Source organism: Neofelis nebulosa, chromosome 17 (assembly GCF_028018385.1).
Source record: "Neofelis nebulosa isolate mNeoNeb1 chromosome 17, mNeoNeb1.pri, whole genome shotgun sequence".
Classification (NCBI taxonomy): Eukaryota; Metazoa; Chordata; class Mammalia; order Carnivora; family Felidae; genus Neofelis; species Neofelis nebulosa.
Window position 1 is genome coordinate 11,520,782 of NC_080798.1, and position 23,441 is coordinate 11,544,222.

A 23,441-nucleotide genomic window follows, 5' to 3' on the forward strand; every position below is an offset into this window, starting at 1 on the left:
TGAACTGCAAGATGGTGACCTGAGCTGAAGTCGGACGATTAACCAACTGAGCCACCCAGGTGCCCCTATTTTATTTTATTTTATTTTATTTTATATTTGAGAGAGAGCACGTGTGCACTGGAGCAGGGGAGGGGCAGAAAGAGAGAGGGGGACAGAGGATCTGAGGAGGGCTCTGTGCCCACAGCAGAGAACCCAACCGGAGGCTGGAGCCCCTGAACCATGAGACCGTGCCCTGAGCCAAAGTGGAAGGCTTAGCCGACTGAGCCACCCAGGTGCCCCTGAAAACACAATCGTTTTTGAAAAGTCAACTTAGCAAATCAAGAAATGGAGGTATAAGCTTGTTATTTGGCATCATGGGGTTAAACTGGAAGAAATAAATGCAGAAAAGACCAAAAGTGGTTTTTTTTTTTTTAATTTTTTTTTTCAACGTTTTTTATTTATTTTTGGGACAGAGAGAGACAGAGCATGAACGGGGGAGGGGCAGAGAGAGAGGGAGACACAGAATCGGAAACAGGCTCCAGGCTCTGAGCCATCAGCCCAGAGCCTGACGCGGGGCTCGAACTCACAGACCGCGAGATCGTGACCTGGCTGAAGTCGGACGCTTAACCGACTGCGCCACCCAGGCGCCCCAAAAGTGGTTTGAGTAAGAGCAGGCCTGAGGCCGGAGGTAGGGAAGGTGGACTTCTCTGTTTTTCAGTGCACCCCCTTCCGTGTTGCTGAAATCATCCCCCACCCCCCGCCCCCAGCACCACGCCCGCCACGTCCTTATGTTATTCTTCTAACTAAAAGGAAGGAAAGGCAACCAGGTCAGCGTGGCTGCTCCGGGGGATGGTTGCCCGACGTGATGTATAGGACGTTTTCAGAAATTCATTTCGTAATGAGCCCGAGGACGCGTATTGTCCCCCATCAGTTCCTCGGTCTGTGGATGGCTAATAATCACTCCTAGGGTGACCCGCGTTTGCGCACCAAGTCTATGCTTGCGTTGCGTTTCCAAACGATGACAATGCTGATACTCCTCACTCACATGAATAAGTGATCAGGTAAAGACGTTGTGGGCACAGCCTGTGGCTCAAGCCCCGAGCTCCGTTTGAAGTCCCAAACCCCACAGCGAACACACCTCGGGGGCTCAGAAGCGGCCGCGCCACCTTAGGGGGAGGCGGGAGGGAGCCTGGCTGGCCCTCGGGGGGCGCTGGGAACGCGCTCAAGGAGCCAGCTTTACCTCTGCCCTGGCTCTGTCCTCTCCCTCCCCCTAGAGGTGCGGCCCCCGCTCTGGACGGCCCTTCCGGGGCGGCCTTTCTCAGTCCCGGCTGCTTGCCAGAATCTACTGGAAGCTTTCGGAAGATGCCCTCCGGGCCGCCCCAGGCCCGCTAACTGACTCGGGGCCGGTCTGTAAGGCGCCCACTCCCTGGCGCCGGCGGCCGCGTCCCCATTGCTCCGGCGGGGACGCCGAGGCGTCGAGGGGCGGGGCCTGCGGCGGCTCCGCGGCCAAAGATCCTTCACCCCTCTTCCCCCCGCAGTGTACCACTGGGCGGAGATGCGGGCCAAGATGCGCCTCATGGGCTTCAGGGCGGAAGCCGTCAAGCCGCTCAATGAGGACGCGGCCGCCGAGCTGGGCGCCGAGCTGCTGGGAGAGGCCACCGTCTTCCTCGTGGCCGGCGGCTGCCTGGTGCTGGAGTACTGGCGCCACCAGGCGCACCAGCGTCGCAAGAGGAGCGAGCGGCAGACCGCCTGGGAGGCGATGCGGGACGAGGTGGGCCACCTGGCGCTGGCGCTGGAGGCCCTGCAGGAGCAGGTGCGCGCGGCGCCTGCGCAGAGCGCGCTGGAGGAGCTGCAGGCGCAGATGCGAGAGGTGCGCGCCCAGCTCTGCGCCCGGGACCCGCCGTCCGCCCCCCGAGCGACGCCCGAGGAATAGGGGGACTGTAGGGCCCCGGTCTTCGATGTGGCTGCTGTCGGGGCTGTGACGACTCTGACATGGCCTTCTGTCCACATGGTCCGTTGAGGAACCTGCCCAGCTGATTCCACCTGGTCCCTTTCGGGGCGGAAGGGAGGCTGGACTGGGGCTGATCCAGCCAGGCTTTTGGTCGGCCGCCTCCCTACTAAGCTGGCCGGAGGTACCTTCCACAGGGACTCTGTTCCAACAGGAGTCCCTTGGTCCTATCCACCCCCCACCCCCAGGCCCAGTCCACGGGTTTAACACTTTGTAATGGAAAGTGATCGTGTTCCATTGGATCCCACCCACCCGCTACTAGGTGGGCCGGCGGGACACGTGGACCCAGCCAGCTCATTCTGTCACACTTCCACTTATCTGAGTAGGGTCTCCCCCCCCCCCCCCCCATTACACCAGAACGCCCTTTCCCCCTTCTTCATTGGTGCAGACCATTGTAAAGAAAATGCAAGCTCCCAGTGGGTTTACAGACCCGGTCACTTTCCATCTACCTCACTTTGGAGGGGACAGAGAAGGATGGGTCTTGGAGGGCCTTCTGCCCAGTGGGTCACCCTGTGGCTCCTGCCTTCAGTCCACCAACCACTCGTACCTCAGCAGGTCACCCCCTCAAGTGGATCATTCCAACAGATACCCCCCACTTTAGTCTGTGGCATAACCCATGGTACAGGGTCTCCCCACCGCCTGTGGTCTGTTCCAACAGGACTTGGTCCTCTGGGACAGAAAAATTGGTCCTGCCTGGGGATGGGCCATTCTGTGTCGGTCTAAGCCTCTGTGTACCTGAAGTTCTGGACCTCCTGTTGTCCTTTTCCACTGTCCTTCCCTGCTAGCCCTTCACAGGGACCCACCCAGTCCCCTGCTACATGGGTCACTTGTCACATCCCATCCAAGCCTGCTCTCAAGTACTCAGGGATTCCTTCTTCCTTCTTGCCTTTGGACTGATAGTCCAGCCCACCCTCACCCTCCTTCACACAGTGGGACCACCTGCCCCTCAGCTCTGAAGTCCCCCACCCCCATCCGAATGGAATATTCCAACCAGGCAGGGTTTTCTACCCCACCTACCCCCTGCCAACCCATTGAACCACTGAAGGGGGTGTGTGTGAGCTCTGTGACTTCTGAATTCTATTTTTTTTCAAGACTGTAAATATTTTATAATTAAAAGAGCTCTGGGGTAAAGAAGTCATCTTTAAGAATGTGTCAGAGAACCATGACGTACATCTACAAAATGGGTACAAGGCTCACTGAAATTAGGAGAGAAGCTGGGAGGAGTCCCACAGGAAGGGCAGAGTCATCCCGTAAGCCCTTTCCCAGATGGGGAAACTGAGGCCCAGGGGTAGCAAAGGGACTTGCCCGATGCCACACAGTCAGTGAAGGACCATGCTTAGCTTTCTCTACGGTACTGAACTGTTTGGTGCAGGGGGGAAAGGAATGAGGAGGCTGCCCAGAAGAGGCTTGGGGACAGGAGGAGGCTGAGAGGGTATTGAGACCACCCAGGCTGCAGGAGCCCTGTGGGAACCGGGAACAGGTGCAGGGTGGGAAGGAGGAAGAGGAGGGGAAGGGAGTTTGCTGGGGGAGGGGCACATCCCCGTCTTCATCAGAGCGGCCCTTCAAATCACTCCAGAAACCTTAGCATTTATAAAAACTGGCAGATTTATTCCGTAGGGGCCAATTTTTCAAGAAGCTAAAGGTGAAGGTGGGAGAGGGGAGGTTTCCTCCCCTTTTCCTTTCTCCCTCCTTTTATTTTCCCCAGGGGGTAAAAGTGGCCTGGCCCCCAAAACCTACCCAAATAAAAAAACAAAACAAAACAAAACAAAAAAAACAAACAAAACTGAGGTTCCAAAAAGTTACAGCATCTTAATTCCTCATAGAAAAGGGGAAGGAGCCAAAGGGAAGGGAGTTCCCTGGGGTGGGGGGTGGAGGTGCCCCCAGCCTGGTGGGACACCCCCCCCCCTTAAATAGCTGCCCCAAATGGGACAAGCCTGGGGCACAGCATTTAAAAACTCCCCATACCCCATTTTATCAAAACCAAAGAGAAAAAAAAAATTTCCCTTTCCCCCCCAAAAAACCTAAATATATATATATTTTTTTTCTTAAAAAAACAAAAATTCGAAGGCATTAAGCGTTAAAGTGAATCTAGAACAAGGGAATGTGAAATTCCCTCCTTCCTCCCCCCTTACCGTGGGGTTCATTGGTACATCCCCAGCGGAGGAACCAGCCCCAAGGAGAGGGGAAGGACCAAAGGGAGCAAAGGGTGGGGGCCTCCCCAGCCAATCAGCAGCCAGTATGGGTGTGGGCACGGTGCCAAGGAAGCCACACCCCCTTGGAATTTTCCAAGTAGGATGGGGAGCGGGGACAACGCATTCCTGTGTAGTCTTCAGCCAATTCCAAGTCAAGTTGAGGCAGGGAAAGCAGGGTGACAGGCGGGGTGTGCAGAAAGGACATACGGGATTTTCGGGAGCCCTGTGGTCAGGGGGAACCCCGCTTCCTCAGCTCCTGGACAAATGCTGGAAGGAAACAAGGGGCAGAGGTCAGGGGCGGAGCCTCTTCCCCCTTCCCTTCCAGAACAGGGCTCTCTGCAAGGGATGCCTCCAAAATAGACATTTAAAATTTAAAAAACCGCCTCACCTTCAATGATTTCCTCTTTCACTTTCTGCAGTTCCTTCCTCACCTCTTCCAGAAGCTCCTGGAAATAATGGGGTGTAACCAGTCAGGAAGGGTACCTGGACTTGTAGAAATGAATCCTCCCTTTCTTAATGACTGAAGGGCCAGAGGAATAAGGTTCAAGGACCACACACACACACACACACACACACACACACCACCCCCCCACACACAATGACATGACATCACTGATAAAGCCACAGAGTGACTGGAGAATTCTAGGGGAAAATTCTGGATCCTTGGAGCCAGATGAAAAGTACTGGAGAACATCCAGTACCGGGGTTGGCAAATACATTCCAGTCTCCTGCCAATTCCAGTTGGTGATGGATGGCTGGGGCTGGTGTGCGGGAAAGGGCTCTGGGTACTCCTCAGGAAGGAGCGCAGTGATAGATTAGTAAGGTCTGTCCGGGCACTGGCAGAGGCGGCTGTGGTTTCGGTGTCCTCCCGACCCGATTGAATCCCTCCGTGTCTCGGGTTGGAAAACGGAGGTTTCAGAGGCTTTATCATGGAATCACAGGGCAGGCCAGCGGCAGCGTTTGGACCCAGATCTCCTTGTCTTCCCGTGGCCCCTTTCTAGCCCCCGATTCTCACCCCTGGCCCCTCCCCTGAGCTACCTGTTTCACTCTCTCCAGGTCTGACTCATCACTGGAGCTGGGCGTAGAGGGGTGGGCCTCGGAAGTGGTCACGGAAGACGAAGACTTCATCCTAGGCGAGTAGGTGTGGTTGGGAATAGAAATGAGGTTAGAGAGAGGGTCCGTCTCCCCTGCTTCCCCTTGCAAGGGTCACATGGTGTTCCTTCCTACAAAGTGGGCAAATCCGACTCTTTACGGGGGGATGGGGCCCCAGCATTGATGGCCCACCTTGGCAAGGTTGTGCTGTTCTTTTCCCAGGGTCTCCGCACAGATTCTGGGGGAAAGACAATGAATCGGGAAGATCAGGGGCAAGGAAGGTCCTGCCTCAATCTCCACCCCCTAGCTTCATCAGCCCCCTGTTCAAAGAACCGTCTCCGGAGACCACGATCCCCAGCAGTGTTGGCACAGACTCCCCCATGGAGGGGAGGGGGCGGGAGGGGCGTTGCGGGTGAGAACAGGGCATCCTGACCCGTAGCTCCTGTGGCCGGACCGGCTCACTCACCACTCTGGGCTGGGACTCTAGCCTCTGGCTCCTCCTGCTGGTGGGAAATAAAACTGTCATGAGACGCGCGGCTCGTTCTCCTCCTCCAGCTTCAAACCCCGCCCATTCCTAGCACACCCCCACCGCCCTCCCCAGTATCCCTACCCGAATGGTACAGCCTAAGGTGCACGTGGCAGGAAGAGCCCCTAACTCACATTGGCAGATTCATCCTTGGGGGGTTTCTCCCCAACTTGTGTGGCTTTCCTTCTGCAGGAGGGACAGGCAAAAACAGATGGCTTCAGCCCTCCCTCAGCCACTCGGTAGTTCTCAACCAGAGTTCTAGAAAGGTGGATTCTAAGGCGTAGAGTTCTGGGATTCTCTAAAACTTGAGTTTTAGAAGTTAAAGAGAGCGCTGCTCTCCAGCTGGGGTGCGGGCCTTACACTGCTCCCATCGGGAAGCACAATGCGCTAAGGGTGGAGGGCTTCTGTCTTCCGCTGCTTGGGATTCTAGGAATCTGAGCGTCCAAGATGCCCAGGCAGGATCTCCTAAGGGGAGACCTCCTGAGGTCCTAGAATTCTGGGTTTTAGAACATTCTAGAGGCTACCTGGGTGGTTGCAAACCTCAGCCATCTCAGGAGAATGGAATCTCCAGCATGAGATCCCAAACCTGGCTGTCAAAGAGGGAACTTTCACCCACAGAAACAAACGCATTGGGAATCTGAGCCCTCCCCCAACCCGGCCCTACTGAACTGGAATCTCCAGGTGATGACTGCTGGTCTCGGGACGCCTTCCCAGAGCTTTCCAAGGCACTGACTGCTCCAGGCTCCAGCTCAGGCTCACCTCCGGGCCAGCATGGCGTTCATTTCTTCCATCAGCCCCCCGCCCGTGCTCCGGCCGCTGTCTGCTTTGGGGGCTGAGGGCCCCGCTGAGGCCTCCTCCTGCTGGAGAAATTACAAAGAGGAGGGGGCTTTATGCGCAGGTCTCTTGCCACCCCCCCCCCCCCGCAGCCCTCCTGTGACACCCCCCCACCCCCCCTCCCCTGGGCAACTCTGGCCTCATTCCATTATCCCATCAGGGCCCCGTCACCCCACATCCTGCGGGACCTGGCCCCCTCACCTTGCTGACTTTCCTGAGTTTGGCTCCGGCAATGGCGGCCGCAAGGCCGGGGGCCCCAGTTCCGCCGCCACTGGGGCCTTGTGCTGTGGGGAGAGGGGGCGCAGGGGGCGGGCCTCCCCCTGCTCCGTGCCCTGCGGCCGAGACCCCTGAGGGGGACACCCCAGGAGGTGGGGGGGGACCCGGAGGAGGGGGAGGCCCTGGAGGGGGGGGCGGCCCCCCAGCTGGAGGAGCAGGTGGGCCTCCTGAAAGAAACAGAGAAAGAGGGTGCTAAGAGAGAAGCCTCGCCCCTCGCTGTCCAGCTGGCCCACCCCCTCCTCTGGGGAGTCCCGCCTCCACATCCCCCCAAGGCCACCACCAAGCACTCACCTGCATTGGAGACCCGGCGCTCCATGTGCTCCGGCGGGCCCGGGGGCTGCCTGAGAAGGGGCGACAGAGCTGCTATCACTTGGGGTCCCCGAGGATGGCCAGCAATCTCCCGGCTTCTCTCTCAGGTCTCCAGAGGGGGCTGACTGCCTTCCTCCCCCGGGGGCCCAGGAAAGAGTTGGGGGGAAGGGCAGGGACAGGGAGACTGAGATGTGAGGCTTCTAGTCATCAGACCGTCAAGAACGTTTGAATCACAAAATGCCCAAGATCTTTTAAAACAACCGACTTGTGGACTCTGGGAATGTGGGGACCAGGATTTGACGGGGTCAGAAGGTGCCGCAACCCTGGGTGTGGGAACTTCTCAAACTCTCCAGGAGGTGGGGTTTTCTGAAAGCCCTTCATTCTTAGCCCCCTGGGAGTAGGAACATTGGGGAAACAAAGTGGGAGAGTGCCGGACTCTGGGAGTCAGGGGTTCTGGAACATCCTAGAACGCTGGTGGTGGTAAGGTTCCCCACCCAGGGGCTGGCCCCACCTTTTCTGCTGTTCCACCTCCTCTGGGGCAGGACCGTTCTGGACAGACCAGGTGGAAGGTGCTGCTGGTGGTGGCGGTGGTGGAGGCCCCCCTCCTGGAAGGTGAGAGTGGAAAGGGTGGTGAGTCAACCCTGGAACTCGGCCCCACCCAGCAGCTCTCTCGCTCAGCTCTCCCAGGAATCTCGCCCGGAGGCTCTCGCTTCCTTCTTCCTCCAGGACCCCGACCCTCGGGCTGGGGTGTGGGTTGAAGGTCCCCCCACCAGCCTCCCTTGACAGAACTGGTTCGAGCCGGGTGCCGTGATGATGCCCAGCGAGGGCAGCGATGCCCATGGGGCCATCACCTACCCCGTGTCTTGCGGACCAGAGTTTGCACGAACGCCGCCAATTCGGGCTGATTCCGGCGTCCAGGTTTTTAACCACCGTCACCGCCACTCAGACCCCAGCCCAAGAATGCCTTTCCCAGAAAGGTCGAGAGCCTCTTCCTCACCCGCCTCCAAGCCTCTGGTTCCCACAACCTGAATCACCCACCATCTTTTTCTGTGCCCCCAGACGGGCAAGCCCTTCCCCCGCTGGCACTGAGGTTGCCCCGGGAAGCGAACCCCTCTGCCATCGGGGTATCTGAAGTGCTACGGTGGCCGCCCCGGACGCCAGTCTCCTCAAGCCCTGCTCCTCAGTGTATTGTCTGTGCACTGGCAGCCCCATATTCACCGGGGCGCTTACTACAAATGCAGGGGCGCAGGCCCCACCCCAGCTCACCTGAACTGGAACCCGCCTCTACCTACACACCCGGGGCGGGGGCGGGGGGGGGGGAGGGCAGGTCCACGTTTCACACTGATCAGAGGTCTTTTTCTTCATAGCGATGCCAGAAAACTAACCGATGACGTATCACTACAATGGGCACCTAGTGAAAGGGCACAGGGAGCCTTCTGGGGCCTGGAAGTATCTCCGTCTTGATCGGGGAGGCGGTCACCTGGGAGTCCCGCGTTTTACACATGGGTGCACGTGGGGCACAGAGGGGCCCGTGCAAAATCCTCACCGTGGAATCTCCACGGTAGCGGTGAGTTAGCAATGAATGAGAATGGGGCTAATTTGGGGCGCCTGGGGGGCTCAGTCGGTTGGGCATCTGACTTCAGCGCAGGGCGTGATCTCACGGTGTGTGGGTTCGAGCCCCGGGTGGGGCTCTGTGTGGACAGTTCGGAGCCTGGCGCCTGCTTCCGATTCTGTGCCTCCCTCTCTCTCTCTGCCCCTCCCCGGCTTGGGCGCGCTCGCCCTCTCAACAATAAATAAATAAACATTTAAAAAATGGGGCTAATTTGAGAGCGGTAAAGCGGCAGGGCTCAGCAGTCCCCTCTGCCCAGTTTCGAACCTTCCAATGCCTCTAGGGCGCTGGCCATGCCCGCGGCGAACTGTGCTGCGTCCTCCTTGCTCCCGAAGTTGAGGCCCCAGACCTGGCGGGCGTCGCGCCACTGGTGGAAGCTGGGGGTGGCCTGGTTATACTTGATACCCCGGACGATGGCACAGTTGATGACCACCTTGGCAGGAGGGGAAAGGCGGGTGAGGATGCTGGGGGCAGCGGTGGGGGGCAGAGCCCGCACAGGAAGAGGGAGAGGGAGGCGGAGGCTTCACCTGCTGGTCTGGCTGCATCTTCCAGCCGACAACCCGGAAGGAATTGGCCGTGGGGTTGTGGTAGATCTGGACGCGGCTGAAAGCCTGGGGGCCCGTGCCTGCCGGCACCCATCGCTTGTTGATGTCATCGTAAAGCATCACGGTGGCCCAGCTGGAGCAGATCACGGTCTCACTGCGGGGTGGGGGGGAAGGAGAAGGGCAGGTTAGCACAGCCGAGCACGGGCCCCACCCTCCATGGGCTGGTCACCTCCATCTGGGTCTCCCGGGGAGATGAGGGGGAGACAGGCCTGCAGGGAGACCGAGGCAGAGACTGAGAGAGAGAAGCAGACAGGTGGGACAGAGACAGACTGAGTGGAAGGGAGACAGACAAAGAGGCCAACTGGGAATGTGAGGGAGAGGAAGAGTCAGACGGATAGACGGCAAGAGACAAATGTACTGACGGATGTGGGGAGACGGGTGAGGGAGGGAGAGCCAGAGACAGAGAGACAGGCGGAGGGAACAAATGGGAAGACAGGGGCTGGGGAAAGAGACAGACAAGCACCTAGTGAGTGAGGAGAGACAGGCAGACAGTCCGAGACAGACGGACGGAGATTCAGGGGAGCGGGTAAGAGGTGGACACGGGAGCTCAGGAGAAGCAGGACAAGGGGGACCCGGCAGGAGCTCTATGCAGCACCGGGGACCAGCCCCCCGCCCGGTGCTCTCAGACTCGGTTTCCCTGTCTCTGCCAGGGTGCTTGACCACGCCCCCTCCCCCACAGCCCTCACTCCCCGGGCTCAGGTCAGGGGAGGAAGCGGAGGCTCAGGGAGGGGAAGGGTGAGGTCTGCAGTGGGCGGAACATGGACGCTAGATCCCAGGCTCTTCCGCCCCATCCATCCGGCCCCCGGGCACCAGCCGCCATCAGCAGACGCTCCCTGTTCTCTCAAGCCTATGTCTTGGGCAGTGATCCAGACAGCCCCGGCCCCACCCTCTAGGGCAGTAGACAGTCCTGTCCAGGGACAGTGCCAGCCCAAGGCCAGGCTTGGGGTGCTCAGAAGGAGCACCCGCCCTGGCCTGGGGGTTAGGGAGGACTTCCTGGAGGAAGTGACATCTGACTCAGCTTTGGCAGGGAGGAGTCAGGACACCGGTTCTGAGTTCAGGATCTGATATTCAGAGACGTGGGTTCAAATGCTCCCTGAGACGCCTACTCCATGTGACTCAGGCCAGCACCTTCCCACCCAGGTACTCATCTTCCTTGCCTGCAAACTGGGGAAATGACAGTCCCCACCTCCCGGGGCAGTGGGAGGAGTAAGCGAGTCTGGGCACAGACAGCCCTTGGCAGAGTGCCCGGCACGTACTGAGTGCTTAGTAACTGTCAGCATCCCTTTCACGGCACCCTGAACGGACACCCCTGGGGAGTCAGACGGCCACATCTCCCCGGAGCCCCCATCAGTCCTGGAGAGGTTCCATGCCCCCTCCCCCAGTGAGGGAACTCAGGCTCCCAGACGGGAAGTGACTTGCCCAAGGTCACACACAGACCAGAGGGAAGCACTGGTCCCCACCCCGCCCCACCCCACCCCCAGCAGACTTTTTCCTGAAAAGAGGAAGTTGGTGGTCAGGGGTTTCCGGGGAGATAAATTATACTTGGCAATGGTTCTGCCTCTGCCAGGGCTGGGGGCTGGGGCGTGACGCTGACGTTGTAAAAGACAGGGCAGGGAAAGCCCCTCAGCAGGCCCAGGCCCCGGTTCCTAGGCCAGGAAGCTGAGCCCCCCCCCCACCACCCCCCGTTACCCCTCGCACGTTTCTGTAATCGCAGCGCCGCCCTCCCATCGGGCACTAGAGCCGGTCAGGCACTCTAAGCCCTTTGCAAAGGGACACCCATTTTATGCCCACGGCAGCCCTCCAAGACGGGCACTATTTTATCTTCATTTTGCAAGTGAGGACTATAAATGGAGGCCCAGAGAGGTGGAGTGACTTGGCCACGATCACACAGCTGGTAAGCAGCGGAGCAAGGACTTGAACCCCCGCCACCTGGCTCTCAAGTCCGCGGTCGTAGCCACCGGGGAGACTGCGTGGGCCCCACCCAAATATCAGGTGCTGTTTCCAGACAAGTGCGGCCTCGGGGACTGTTTCTGGCTCCCGCTGCCCCTGGCAGAGCAGGGTTAAGGCCTCGCCCACACCTGCCACCCACACCCAGGGCAGACTCTGGCCAGGCGCCCGGGGCTATGGTTGCCACTCCACCCTGCCTGCACTTTGCTCTCCCAAGCAGCCTTGCCCTGCTGAGTCTCTGGCCCGGCTGGAGAAGCGGGGAGTTGACCCTCTCCAGGCCACAGCGTCCCCGTGAACAGCAGAAGGATCTTATTGAAACACAAGTCGGGTCGTGGCCCTTCTCTTCTCGGAAGCTCCCGCGGCTCCCGCAGAATAAAAGCCAACTTCTCTCTGTGGCCTGTCTGATCCGGGTTCATCTCTGATCTCATCCCTTCCCTCCCTCAAGCTCGCTGTTCCGGCCCCACTGCTCTGTTCCAGCCCCGCAGTCGGGCCCTCCTTCAACATGCCAGACACATTCCTGCCTCGGACCTGTGCACTTCCTCATCCTGGGTTCTCATCTCCTTCAGGTCTCCCCTTAGATGTCACCTCTTCCGGGAAGCCCTCCTCAACTACTCCATCTGGAAAAACTCCTCCCTCTCATCCCATGTTCCCTGTTTCTCAGCAGGGATCCTACCTGACAGATCCCTGTCTCCCCTACCAAACTGTCAGGACAGCAACTCTTTTCGTCTCTGTTCACCGCTGTGTCCCCACAACCTATGTACCTGGCACGTAATGGACGCGCAATAGTTGCCAATTCACCAAGTAGGTGTTGATCGTTAAAGGGAAAACTCTTAACGAAGGCGCCCACCTTTATGGGTTAGCCTGCGTCCCAGACACTGTTGTAGGTACAGAGCCCCAATTTGCCCAATGAGCCTTGGGACATGGGCTCTGGTGCTTTACCCGTTTTACAGATGAAGCACTATGGGCACAGAGGGGTAAAGACACTTGTCCCAGGTCATTTGGCAAGTTAAGCGGAGGGACTCCTGTCTGTACCCTAGTCTACCCAAGTTCTTAGTCTCATTTAAAGAGGAAACAGCTAAGCTGAATTTTTTTAAGAGGCAAGGTATAAAGAGGTGCATATCAGAGGTTTAAAAAAAAAAAGGTGACAGGATATAAATACATCTGCACACAGGGTGGTGAGGTGATATAGGCAGGGGCTGCTTCTCAGGAGACTAACCACGGCCGGAGGGCCCCTGGGGGCCTGAGGAAGGATGGGAGGAAATGGACGTTTAGGACGGTTTACCCTTTTGAATTGCTTATTTCTTTTTTCTTTTTCAACCCTGGGCTGGTGTCACCTATAAGACGCTGCTTCGTTACTCAAGTTCAAAAAATAAAACTGTAAACCAGGCAAAAAAAAAAAAAAAAAAAGCTGGAATGGAAAATCCCACAGCCCGGGCAGCAGGGAGTGAGTTTGAAACGGGGTCCGCCTGATTCCTCCAGTCTCCCGGGGTCTCACACCCTTGATTTGACACGAGAGAGCCTTAAATCCCAGCCAGCCCAGGACCTATACCTTCCTGTAAGTCCCTACATTCTGGAAAGTGCTAACATGTGGTGGATGACAAAGGGCTCAAGTCACCCCCGTGCTATGTGGCTTCACCTCTCTGAGTTGCGGTTTCCAGCCCTGGAAACCGTAACTCACCGGGTTTGCTGTAAGGATTCAAAGAGATAAGAAAAGCCCAGAACTCAGGACCTGGGACTTGGTACTGGCTGAACAAGGGAGTCAGAACAGGAGGAAGAGGGCTCCCCGTCACTGAAGGCAATCACGCATAGTCACTCTGGTTTACTCAAGCCTTCCAGATTAGAGGCTTGCCCTTCCCTCCCCTGCTTCATTCCCCCCTCAAGATTCACCCCACAGCCTCCTTAAACCATAAAACTTGGAATCCAGTCCCCCCAGGCACATACCGCCTTTCCAAACTACAAACCTTGGAAGCCATCCTGGATGAGGAACCAGGTCTGTGGGCTTGTGTGGGTTCATTCTAGTCCCTCCTCCTCCAAAAGCCTCAGTTTCCCATAAATGAACAGGAAGAAAGGGTTCTTTTTGCTTCTCTGCATTATCTTAAGTGTTCATACAGCAAAATCAGGTTACTTGTATTTTTTTTTTTTTTTAAGAGCATTAAAAGCCCTGAGACGGCCTTGAGTTCAAATCCAAAGTTGCCTACTTCCACAGACTTTAATAGGTGATTTACTTAAACTCTCCGTGCCTCGGTTTTCCCATGGAGGGGGGCAGTCATAATACAGTGCCTGGCACGGAGTAGATGTCTGATCAAATGGTCTCATTATTTAAAAAAAAAAATTTTTTTTTAATGGTAATAATAATTACCATAACTGGAAGAAGAAAGAAATGGACCCAAATACTTGAGTCCCTTCTGCCCCGAGACTCTCAGACCTCTGCCCCCTTTCTCCGCCTTCCCAGAATTCCAGCTGAGTCTCCGACACAGCACTCAACAAATATTTGTCAAACTGGGAGAAAAAGAACTCTATCTTTTAATTTTCCATTTTTTAAAAAAATTTTAATTTTTTTTAATTTTTTTTTTATTTTTTTTTTTTTGAGACAGAGACAGAGCATGAGCAGGGGAGGGGCAGAGAGAGAGAGACACAGAATCTGAAACAGGCTCCAGGCTCTGAGCTGTCAGCACAGAGCCCGACGGGGGGCTGGAACTCAGACTGTGAGATCCTGACCTGAGCCGAAGTCGGATGCCCAACCGACTGAGCCACCCAGGAGCCCCGTAATTTTCCGTTCTAACATCCTCTCTTCCGACTGCCCCCGAGACTCTCCCCAGCCAAACCAGACAGAAATCAGAAGATCCCAGTCCCCTCCCTTCCATCTACCCTGCCTATCAATTTCTGATGGATCTGGGGCCAGGCCTTTCTCTCCATGAGCCTCAGTTTCCCCAGCTGCCCTCAGGCAGAGGCATGGGTCTTTTTGAATGCTAGCGGTCCTGGGAGAGGGGGCACGGCCCAGGAAGTTGGGTGTGGCCATCAGCAGAGAAGACCACCCCCCCCCCCCGGAGGTGGGACACGCTTTAGTTCAACTTCTGCCCCCACCCCCCAGGAGGTGGGAGGTTTGGCCGCATCCAACAGTAGGGGGGACCCTGTGGGAGGACCAAAGCCTCTGGGACTGGGGGAGGGGGGTGGGAGGCCGGCCCAGACGCTGCTCCTGCCCTTTTACGGTCTCACAGTGAGTGAGGCAGCACTAACTCGGACATCCGCCATCCGCCTTCCACGGGCCTGGGACCGGAAACGCGAGGGGGGGGGCAAGGGGCGGGGCTGGGGGGGGCAGTGGGAGAGGAGAGCCCCCCGGGAAGAGGGTGAGGGAAGAGAGCCTGGCTCCCGAAAGAAGCCCCCTCTCCAGGGCAGACCTGGAAGAGACGTTGCTACAGTGGGGGTAGGCAGGAGACCTTGAGGGTGTCTGTGGGTTTCCCCCTTGCTCCAAATTTTCCTACAAGCACTTTCACATGCGGAGGGGACTCTCTAACGGTCACCAACAGGAATGCCACTCGTAATGTCAGAGGGCAGGGGCATGGGGAACGTGAGGGAAGTGGGAGGACGTGGGCACCAGGGGGTTAATCCCCAGTCGTCCCAGGGGCCTCCCCCCTGAAGTCGGGGGCTTTGGGGGCAGGAAGTCCCCGAGAGAGTGGAGGAAGGGAGATAGTATTGTCAGGCTCAGGCCCCAAGGGAGAGATTATGGGGGGCCGGGGGGAGGGGAGAATGGGGGGAGGGTCTACTCCGGTCCCCCAGCCCACACCGGCCCCGCCCTCAGGTGAGCCCAGGAGTTCTCAGGGAGGCCCAGGTAAGACAAAATCCCCAGGTCCTTTGGGCCCCCCCCCACCCCCAGGATTAAATTCCTGGGAAGAGAGCTGGAGCTGTCTTGGAAGCCTGGGTCCCAGGGGGAGAGGGCTGTGACCTTGAGGCTTCACAGCGTGCCCCCTCCAACCCAACAGCTCCGGATGGCCAGGAAGGGGGGCGGTGGTGAGAGCAGGGGGAGGCGCGTGGTGGTGGGGAAAGCAGCCGGCCCACTGCGCTCCTTGCCCGCCCCCCCACACCAGCTGTCTCGACAGGTGAGTCAGGAAGACAAAGGCCCCTCTTCCCCCAGCTGCCGCGCCCCCTCCCTCCCCAGGACCGCGCAGGTGGGGGCGAGGGGCCGCCCTTCTGGCCCCGGACCCGGGAGCCGCCCTCCGCGGGGAGCGCTCGGGCTCGGTCCTAGGCACAGCTTGCTTAGAGCTGAATGTGGGTGGGGAACGGCGGGGGTGGGGAGTCCCAACCAGACCCCTCGAGGCTGCGCCTGGGTCTGTGGGTTCGCCCGCACCAACCTCCACAGGAGGATAAGGGCCCCCCAAATTCGGGGGGGGGGGTGAAGCACCCCCGAAGTTAAGCGAGGTCCCACTTGAGAAGGCTTTTTCTAGAGTCATGTAACGAGAGACCCCCCCCTCAAACCAAGGTCTACGTCTCGAATCTCTCTTCCAGGTTCCAGGGACCCCCAAAACCAGTCCCCCCCCCAATCCCTTCTGGAGCCCCAGTTGAGATTGTGGGGGGTGGTCTGAGCCCTGCCTAAATCCTGGCCTCCACGCAGGGAGTATCTGCCAACTTGGAGGTTCTCTGAAAAAGTCTTTAAGAAATTCGGGAGTCCTCCGAGCGCCCCCAAATCTGAGGGCTCCCAGGAGAACCTCAGCGGCACCACCCCGAGCCTTAGGAGTCACGGCGAAGTGGTCAGTAACTGGAACTGGTCCAAGGGGGCTCGGCCTCAAATCCGAGGCCCCCAGTGCCCTGTCCCCAAATTCCAGCCCGGAGCAAGCTGGGGGAGGGGGACAAAGGCGGGGCGAGGAGCCCGCGCGGAGCGCGGAAGGGTTTGGAGGCAGTTCGAGGCTCACCTCATGGCTGCTCAGCGGGCGGGCGGCGCACCCACGGGTGGGTGCTCCCGGGGCGCCCCTGGCTCAAGGTTCAGGGGTTCGGGGCTGGCTCCAGGTTCTGCTCAGTCTCCCCCAGGGTCCCGCCCCATAGAGTCCGGCTTCCTGGGGGGAACGTGGACGGGACCCGGCCGGGTCCTCAGGCGCCTCCTCCCTCTGGAGGTTTGGTCGGGGGTCCCTGCGGCAGAAAGGGGGTGCGGCGTCCCGTCCCCGGCGCGCCCCCTCGGCCGGCGGCGGGTACAATGTTACTCTTACTACTGTACTTCTCTTCGCTACATTTCGTTCCAAAATTCCACTCCCCGCACCCACAATGCCCTGCGCCTTAAAGGGGCCGCGGACACCTCAAGGCAGTTTGGGGGGGGTGAAGGGCGCTTAAAAGGGCAACGCGGAACCCTAGACTTCCGCTGTTTACCTCTTCCCCAACGTTATTGCATGGGGATGCATGCCGAGGGTCGCCCCCAAATTACGGGGGGAAGTTTGGTGGAGGGTAAGGGTTCCTTCCTGGATCCCTCGTTCTCTCCCACGATGGAAATTCCTAGGAGGATCTTAATGGGGACACAATTTCTTCTCACCCTCCCCTTCGACTTCTCCATTTCTTCACATTCTGCTTAATGGAGGGGGCGGGGGGAGCGATCTGGTTAATCCTAGATTCACTCAAATTTTCTCCCTTAAAGGCTACCTTCAGACTCCCAAAGTTCCCTTCTCTGCCAATTTATGAAGGGTTCCTGCGGGGTGAACCCCTTCCCCAGCACAGACGGGGGCGATGGGCCTGGAGGGCCCCATCCCTCTCACCGCCCCCCGCCCGCCCCAGGAAGGTGAGGAGGAAGTGGGCCGAGGGGGCGCGGCCGGCCGCTGACTCACAGCAGCGGGGTGGGGGTGGGGGGGGTGCGGCGCTGGACCTGGGTGGGGATAGGACTCCCGGTTCCTGTGTGGATAAAGCCCCTGACCCCCTCCCCACGCACGCCCCGCCGTGACTCAGTTTCGCCCGCAGAGGATGGCGGGATCATCCAGCAATCGGAGGGCGCGGAGGCAGGGGCACCCACCCTAGTGCTAGCTTCTGGGAACCCCCTCCCCCACGCGCCGGCTTGGGGCTCAGCCCCGACACCCTCCCAGGCTTCCGCAGCAGGTCCCGCAGGCCCCGCCCCACGTGACGCCGCTAGTGGTCACGCCCCTCCCGTAGAGCGCCACCTGGCCGGGGTGAGGTGCCTTAGGCGTGGGCAGGATGCCTGGGAAATCATCGGTTCAACGGTTACAAATGGGTAAACTGAGGCCTGGAGGTAAGGAATAAATGTGGTCCATAGCCGTCTTGTCTTGCCTGAGCCCTCAGAACCCACAGTGGTGTTTGGGTGCAAGGTATGAGTGTAAAACCAACGATTCTCGGGGCCCAGCCGACTAGATGAGGGAATCGGCCTTCCCAGCCTTTATGCTAGCCTGGTCCTCTCTACCCGGATGCTGTGCTGACCTCCTTCACCTCATCCTTCGAGGCCATGCTCTGACAGATTTCATCTCTGCACTTGATCTTAGCCAAAAGGCCGAGAAGCGATTCAGATTTCATCTCTGAAGAACTGAGTAATCTTCCCTTCTCTAGGTTATAATTATTTCCCACTGTGTTTCCTAAGCTGCGAATTCTTTGGGGGCAGGGGTGGACTTGATCAGTTTCTGCCTCACTCAATCCAGCCAGGCCCAGAATAGCAGCTCAACACATATTGATCCAACAGAATGGGAACCCTCGTTCTGTGTGACCTAGGGCAAATTTTTTCTCCTCCTGAGTCTCAGCTTTCCCATCTGTGAAATGGGAGGGGTAGCGCTTCTGTGTGCCGCCTGCAAACTTTTCTATAGAGGTCCAAATAGCAAATAACATGCCTCATCTTGAAAATGCCAGGTTCCATCCTGTTTCTAGGCTTTTGCCCTGGCTACTCCTTCTGTCTCGGAACACTGTTCCCTGGGATATTTGCATGGCTGGCCTGTTCTCTTTCATGTCTCTGCTCATGCTCAGTTGCCCCCTTCTCAGAGATCTTCCCTGATCCCCCTGTCTAAAAACCCAGGTGGAAAATTGAGTGGCTATGGGGTAGGGTAGGGGACCGAGAAAGACTTTTCATTGTATACCATTTTGTACCCTGTGAATTTTGAACCAAGTGAACTTATGACCCATTCAAAAATTGAAAAACCAAAGTAGCCCCCCTCCCCCAGACATCTTATCACCTTGCCCTGTTTTATTTTCCTCGGGACACTTATCAGTGTCTGAGATGATATATCAATTCTCTTGTTCGCTGTCTTCCCACACACTAGTTGGTGGGTCCGTCAGGGGTGGGAATCTCAGCGGTTCTGCCTGGGTGATGGCTGTGAGCCGGGTCTTGCACACAGCAGGTACCCAATCCATATTTGCCAAATGAGAAGACAAATAATGTTGTTGTTGTTGTTGTTTTCTACAAGAGAAATTTATTCTGAGTTATATAATTAAAATTTAATAATAAATACTCTCCCCAATCTCCCCCTAAAACAAATGAAAAATAGGAAAGGAAGAGGTTATTGAACTGTGCGATCTTTTTTGTTCTTAAGTGTACTTATTTACTTATTATTACTTTTTATTTTATTTTTTTTTTAATTTTTTTTCAACGTTTTTTATTTATTTTTGGGACAGAGAGAGACAGAGCATGAACGGGGGAGGGGCAGAGAGAGAGGGAGACACAGAATCGGAAACAGGCTCCAGGCTCCGAGCCATCAGCCCAGAGCCTGACGCGGGGCTCGAACTCACGGACCGCGAGATCGTGACCTGGCTGAAGTCGGACGCTTAACCGACTGCGCCACCCAGGCGCCCCTTATTATTACTTTTTATTTTTATTTTTTTTTTTCAACGTTTTTTTTTTTTTTTTTTTTTTTTTTTTATTTTTGGGACAGAGAGAGACAGAGCATGAACGGGGGAGGTGCAGAGAGAGGGAGACACAGAATCGGAAACAGGCTCCAGGCTCCGAGCCATCAGCCCAGAGCCTGACGCGGGGCTCAAACTCACGGACCGCGAGATCGTGACCTGGCTGAAGTCGGACGCTCAACCGACTGCGCCACCCAGGCGCCCCTTATTATTACTTTTTAAACGTTTATTTTTATTTTTGAGACAGAGAGAGACAGAGCATGAACGGGGGAGGGTCAGAGAGAGAGAGGAAGACACAGAATCCGAAGCAGATCCAGGCTCTGAACTGTCAGCACGGAGCCCGACGCGGGGCTCGAACTCACAGACCATGAGATCATGACCTGAGCCGAAGTCGGACGCTCAACTGACTGAGCCACCCAGGCGCCCCACTTATTATTATTTTTTTGAGAGAGACAGAAGAGTGCGTGCAAGTGGGGGAGGGGAAGAGGGGAGAGAGAGAGAGAGGGAGAGAGCGAGAATCCCGAGCACGCTCTGTGCTATCAACATAGATCCCGATGCAGGGCCGGATCCCATGAACTGCAGGATCATGACCTGAGCTGAGATCAAAAGTCCGACACTTAACCAACTGAGCCACCCAAGCACCCTGAACTGCGTGATCACTTAAGGGTCCATTCAGCCCGAAAATACTTCAAAAACATTGGATTTGGGGTGGTTTGATTTTTGTTTTTTGTTTTCAGATGGTGAGTGGAATTTCCCCTCTCATGAGACTTTCTGCGAGAGGGAAGTAGGAGAAGGGGAAATAAACATTCTGGGGTTCCTCCATCGGTTTGTCTTCCTTCCGCCGATCTGTGTAGCTGGGGAAGGGGAGTTTTCTTCCTTAGTGACCTTGAGGCCCCAAGTGGCAGAGGGTCCCCAGAGGGCAACAGCTGTCAGGCCTCCAAGTCCAAGGAAGAGTTTGAATGGGTGCCAGTGGGTTTTCTGGCCCCATTTGGGCCCTTCTGTAACACAAAAGGTGGGAAATGGCCAATAGGAACCTTTTCTTGGGTCTCTGTGTCTGCTCCCCTGTGATCTGGAAGCCGTGCTCTTGTTTTCCTTTGAGGGACTGCCTTTCCCCATCTCTCAATCCATCAGGTTTGGGTGAAGTGGACCTCAGCCTGTGGCGCTTGGGGTGGGCATGTGACCCCAGCCTGGCCAATCAGAGACACACTGACTGGTCGGCCATGTGGTCCAGTGTGGCCAGTGAGTTCTCAGCTCCCGGGAACCTGGGGTGCTCCCTCCACTGGGGATGTTGGGCTCCTGGGCCAGGAGGCTAGTGCTGCCACTCTGCTACCGCATGCGGAAGTCCACGCAGAGCAAATAAAACTAAGAGATCGTTCCTGATAACGTTATCTGACAACTGGATGTAGTCATGCCTCGAACTCTTCAATTACTTGACCCATTAAGTTCCCTGTCTTGCATTCCCAGGTGGAATTGGGCTTCTGTCAATTACAACGCAAACAATGCTGACAAATACATCCTTCTGCTGCTGGGAAACTATCAACAGTCCTCTCCCTGAACTGCCTTCGCCGCCGTGCAAAGGACTGCAGGCTTGAGCCCCAGGTCCCTCCATCCCATTGAGGTGGTGACTCTCACCCCCCCCCACCCCTGCCTTCGTTTATGTGGCTCCACCCACCACCTCTTGGGACAGCTTCAAATTCTTGTAGGCTACGTGGGACCAATTCACCACTTCTCTCCTCCGAGACCCAGACCATCCTCAGAGACATCCCAGTGGTTTCTGCAGCACACCCAGTCTTTGGGATTGGTCATAAACATTCCTCGAATTTTTCTGCCTCACTTATGGATGAAGGGGGTGGTGTTTGGGATGATGCATGGGGCTTTACAGAGCAATGCAGGGGACACATTTGTTGGGAGGAGGAGCAGTCTTCTCTGCTTCTGCATCACCCCACCCCCACCCCGCCCCGCCCGTGCCCTGCCTCATCGTGTCTAGCACATTGCTTCAGGGCCAGGAGTGAGAATTTATTAACATATGAGGCAAGTCCCTTGTCTCCTCTGGCCTCAATTTCCCCAACACTAAAGGTAGGAGTGCTGCGTCACATGTTTCTAAGAGAAACATTCAACAACAGAGGGTGCTTACCTGCCAGCGCCCTCCTGAGGCCTGGCAGAGCCGAGAATAAGCTTCAGCAATGACAGCGACCCTGGAGAGCAGAGAGAGACCCTCAGGAGGGGATCCTCCTTCTAGTACCCCTCCCCCCATTCCACCTCACCGCACCCCGACTCACTTGCAGTAGAGCCCTCCCCCAGGAGGTAAATCTGGGATGTCCTCTGAGGCCAGAGTCCTGAAAACCGTGTTCAGGCTGGGGGGCTCCTGAGCAGAGGAATACAGCTCTGAGAAGAAGGCAAGGATTATGGGAGTGTCCTTGCTTACCGACCACCCCTCCCGCTATGCTTTTGGAGCCTGCTCACCAGAGACCCTGCGGCCCAGGGCTGCGTCCAGCGCTAGCTCCTTCCTGATTGCCTCCTCACAAGGCCTGGGGGCCCCGGGGAAGCAGACCAGGACGCAGGTCATGTTGTCCAAGCTGCCCTGGGGAAAGTGGAGGAAAGAGAGCCCGGTGGGACACGGTCGAATGCCCCAGCACGCCTCCACGCCCTTGGAAGCGGAGCCTCCCGACAATCTCAGCGTTCTAGTGCCCTCTTGCCCAATCTGGTTGGACACATTTCTCTCAAATCTTGCCCACCTGCCAGTCTAACCCAAGTCCTCTCCCCAGGACCAATCACCTAGACCACGCCCTCTCACTGTCCTAGCCAATCCCCATCAGAGGGCCACGCCCCTTCTCCGAAGCTCCTCCCACTGCGGTCTAGCTGCTCTTCCTTCTGGCACTAATCATACTTCAGGACCCAACTCCTAAATCCTAGGCAGTCCCGTTCCAGAAGGCCACGCCCTTTCTTTCAAGTCCCTCCCACTTACCTATCCTGCGTTACTGCTCTCCCATCTTGACTCAAGGCGGCCCTCAGTCTCCACCCTCTCCATATTTTGGTCCTGCCCACTCCGGCAGGCCACTCCCTTTAGTGGAGTCCTAAACTCTGGTTGAGGAAGCCTCTAAAACTCCCTTCTCCTTAGATCCTTTAACTTCTTCCCCTCAATGACTCCAAGCCCCGCCCCGAGGACCTTGCAGAGACACGTGTCCAATAGCTGCGCGCAGAGAAGTTCCGGGGCCAGGCCCAGGCAGAGGCGCGATGCCACCAGTCTCGCCAGGGCAGCGCCAGACATCGCGTCCCACACACCGTCAGAGGCCAATAGCATGAACTCGTCCTCAGCCTGGCGAGCCAGGGCGGTCACCTCAGGCTCCGCGGAAACGAGCTGCAGCTCAGGGGGCCTTCCCGGAGCCTCTTTGTAAGCAAAATCGCCCAGGGCCCGGGATACCGCCAGAGAGCCTTCGAGGCGCCGGCGGCGGATGGTGCCTCCCGCGTTGTGGATGCGCTCGCGTTCCCGAGGCCGGAGAGGCCGATGGTCCTCGGTGCTGAAGGCCACAGCGCCGGCGCGACTCAGCATCGCTCGGGAGTCACCACAGTGCGCCAGGTACAGAAAACGCGGGGAGACGAGCAACGCCACGGCGGTGGAGCCCCCCGGCTCGCCACGAGGCCAGAGCGCACGCAGGCGTGCGTCTGCGTTCAGGAAGGCTCGACGCAGCGCCCCGCGCACTCCCTCGGGCTCGTCGGGCGCGGTGCCCAGCGCCTCAAACACGTGGCCAGGCAGGTGGCGCGCGCCGAAGAGGGCGGCTCGCGCCCCGCCGTGGCCATCGAGGACCGCGAAGAAAGCCCAGCCTGGGGGTAGCCCGGGCAGAGCGAGCCAAGCGCAATGCGCGTCCTCCATGTGCGCGCGCCAGCCCTGCACAGCGCTCGCCCCAAAGCGCAGTCCCCAAGACGCGGCCGCACCCCCGTGTGGCCGCTGGAAGCATCGCGGTGCGTCCAGGAGCGACCGAGGCCGGTCGTGAGTCCTCCGTCCCTCCTCCTCCTCCTCTTCTGCCTCCTGTTCTTTGCGAGCTGACCAAAGGAGACATTCCAGCAGGCGGGCAAAGGCCGCCATCCTTCAGCCCTGGGATCAGGAAGCCTCCACCCTGCACCCGCCCCCCTTCGCCCCCCCCCCCCGCCCCGCCACCACTCCATTAATCCCCTCCACTGTGAGATTTTAAACCACCTAAATCTCCTTCCTATGTCCTTGACCTGCACTCGAGTTACTAGAAGGGATTGGACT

General features: G+C 57.6%; 4 protein-coding genes across 17 annotated transcripts in view; 2 read left to right on the forward strand and 2 right to left on the reverse strand.

Moving 5' to 3' along the window:
- Positions 1-3,443, forward strand: part of OPA3 (outer mitochondrial membrane lipid metabolism regulator OPA3) — a 73,857-nt gene extending 70,414 nt beyond the window's left edge. Inside the window, exon 2 of the mRNA XM_058707811.1 lies at positions 1,518-3,443. Coding sequence (XP_058563794.1) covers positions 1,518-1,912 — 395 coding nt within the window. The 3' untranslated portion in view covers positions 1,913-3,443. The remainder of the gene's footprint in view (positions 1-1,517) is intronic.
- Positions 3,444-3,568: 125 nt separating this feature from the next.
- Positions 3,569-16,424, reverse strand: VASP (vasodilator stimulated phosphoprotein). Of its 4 annotated transcripts, none has more exons than XM_058707809.1 (13): positions 16,285-16,424; positions 9,353-9,524; positions 9,093-9,258; positions 7,728-7,821; positions 7,199-7,248; positions 6,833-7,074; positions 6,557-6,654; positions 5,932-5,983; positions 5,738-5,771; positions 5,464-5,509; positions 5,218-5,308; positions 4,568-4,625; positions 3,569-4,446 (listed from the first exon to the last, which is right to left on the reverse strand). In XM_058707809.1, exons 1-13 carry the CDS (start codon positions 16,287-16,289, stop codon positions 4,409-4,411), a joined length of 1,146 nt encoding a protein of 381 aa, XP_058563792.1. In that variant the 5' UTR covers positions 16,290-16,424; the 3' UTR covers positions 3,569-4,408. The 4 variants fall into 4 exon arrangements, with proteins under 4 accessions (XP_058563792.1, XP_058563790.1, XP_058563791.1 ...); XM_058707807.1 differs by having other exon boundaries at positions 5,738-5,774; XM_058707808.1 differs by having other exon boundaries at positions 6,557-6,657.
- Positions 14,698-21,020, forward strand: LOC131499670 (mycosin-5-like). Of its 8 annotated transcripts, none has more exons than XM_058707812.1 (4): positions 14,812-15,206; positions 15,987-16,122; positions 16,995-17,135; positions 20,654-21,020. In XM_058707812.1, the coding sequence occupies exons 1-4, from the start codon at positions 15,101-15,103 to the stop codon at positions 20,742-20,744; spliced, it is 474 nt and encodes a 157-aa protein (XP_058563795.1). In that variant the 5' UTR covers positions 14,812-15,100; the 3' UTR covers positions 20,745-21,020. The 8 variants fall into 8 exon arrangements, 1 of the variants encoding a protein (XP_058563795.1); XR_009256006.1 differs by having other exon boundaries at positions 14,825-15,206; positions 15,987-16,807; XR_009256009.1 differs by lacking the exons at positions 14,812-15,206; positions 15,987-16,122 and adding an exon at positions 14,698-14,801.
- On the reverse strand, positions 19,892-23,309 carry PPM1N (protein phosphatase, Mg2+/Mn2+ dependent 1N (putative)). Of its 4 annotated transcripts, none has more exons than XM_058707804.1 (5): positions 22,356-23,309; positions 21,653-21,770; positions 21,469-21,554; positions 21,324-21,384; positions 19,892-20,187 (listed from the first exon to the last, which is right to left on the reverse strand). In XM_058707804.1, the coding sequence occupies exons 1-4, from the start codon at positions 23,271-23,273 to the stop codon at positions 21,367-21,369; spliced, it is 1,140 nt and encodes a 379-aa protein (XP_058563787.1). In that variant the 5' UTR covers positions 23,274-23,309; the 3' UTR covers positions 19,892-20,187; positions 21,324-21,366. The 4 variants fall into 4 exon arrangements, 3 of the variants coding, with proteins under 3 accessions (XP_058563787.1, XP_058563786.1, XP_058563788.1); XM_058707803.1 differs by having other exon boundaries at positions 21,469-21,574; XR_009256002.1 differs by having other exon boundaries at positions 20,103-20,187; positions 21,324-21,554.
- Between the last annotated feature and the right edge of the window lie 132 nt (positions 23,310-23,441).

Coding starts and splice junctions, on each gene's coding strand:
- LOC131499670 (XM_058707812.1), top strand. CDS start 15,101: ATGGGGGGCCGGGGGGAGGGGAGAATGGGGGGAGGGTCTACTCCGGTC. Junction 15,207..15,986: donor GAGTTCTCAGGGAGGCCCAG/GTAAGACAAAAT, acceptor GCCTCCACGCAG/GGAGTATCTGCCAACTTGGA. Junction 17,136..20,653: donor CCCCCGCCCGCCCCAGGAAG/GTGAGGAGGAAG, acceptor TTGCATTCCCAG/GTGGAATTGGGCTTCTGTCA.
- VASP (XM_058707806.1), bottom strand. Junction 5,984..6,556: donor AACGCCATGCTGGCCCGGAG/GTGAGCCTGAGC, acceptor TCCCTCCTGCAG/AAGGAAAGCCACACAAGTTG. Junction 4,626..5,217: donor ACCTGGAGAGAGTGAAACAG/GTAGCTCAGGGG, acceptor CATTATTTCCAG/GAGCTTCTGGAAGAGGTGAG.
- PPM1N (XM_058707803.1), bottom strand. CDS start 23,273: ATGGCGGCCTTTGCCCGCCTGCTGGAATGTCTCCTTTGGTCAGCTCGC. Junction 21,575..21,652: donor CCTGGGCCGCAGGGTCTCTG/GTGAGCAGGCTC, acceptor CCTTCTTCTCAG/AGCTGTATTCCTCTGCTCAG. Junction 21,385..21,468: donor GGGGGAGGGCTCTACTGCAA/GTGAGTCGGGGT, acceptor TCTGCTCTCCAG/GGTCGCTGTCATTGCTGAAG.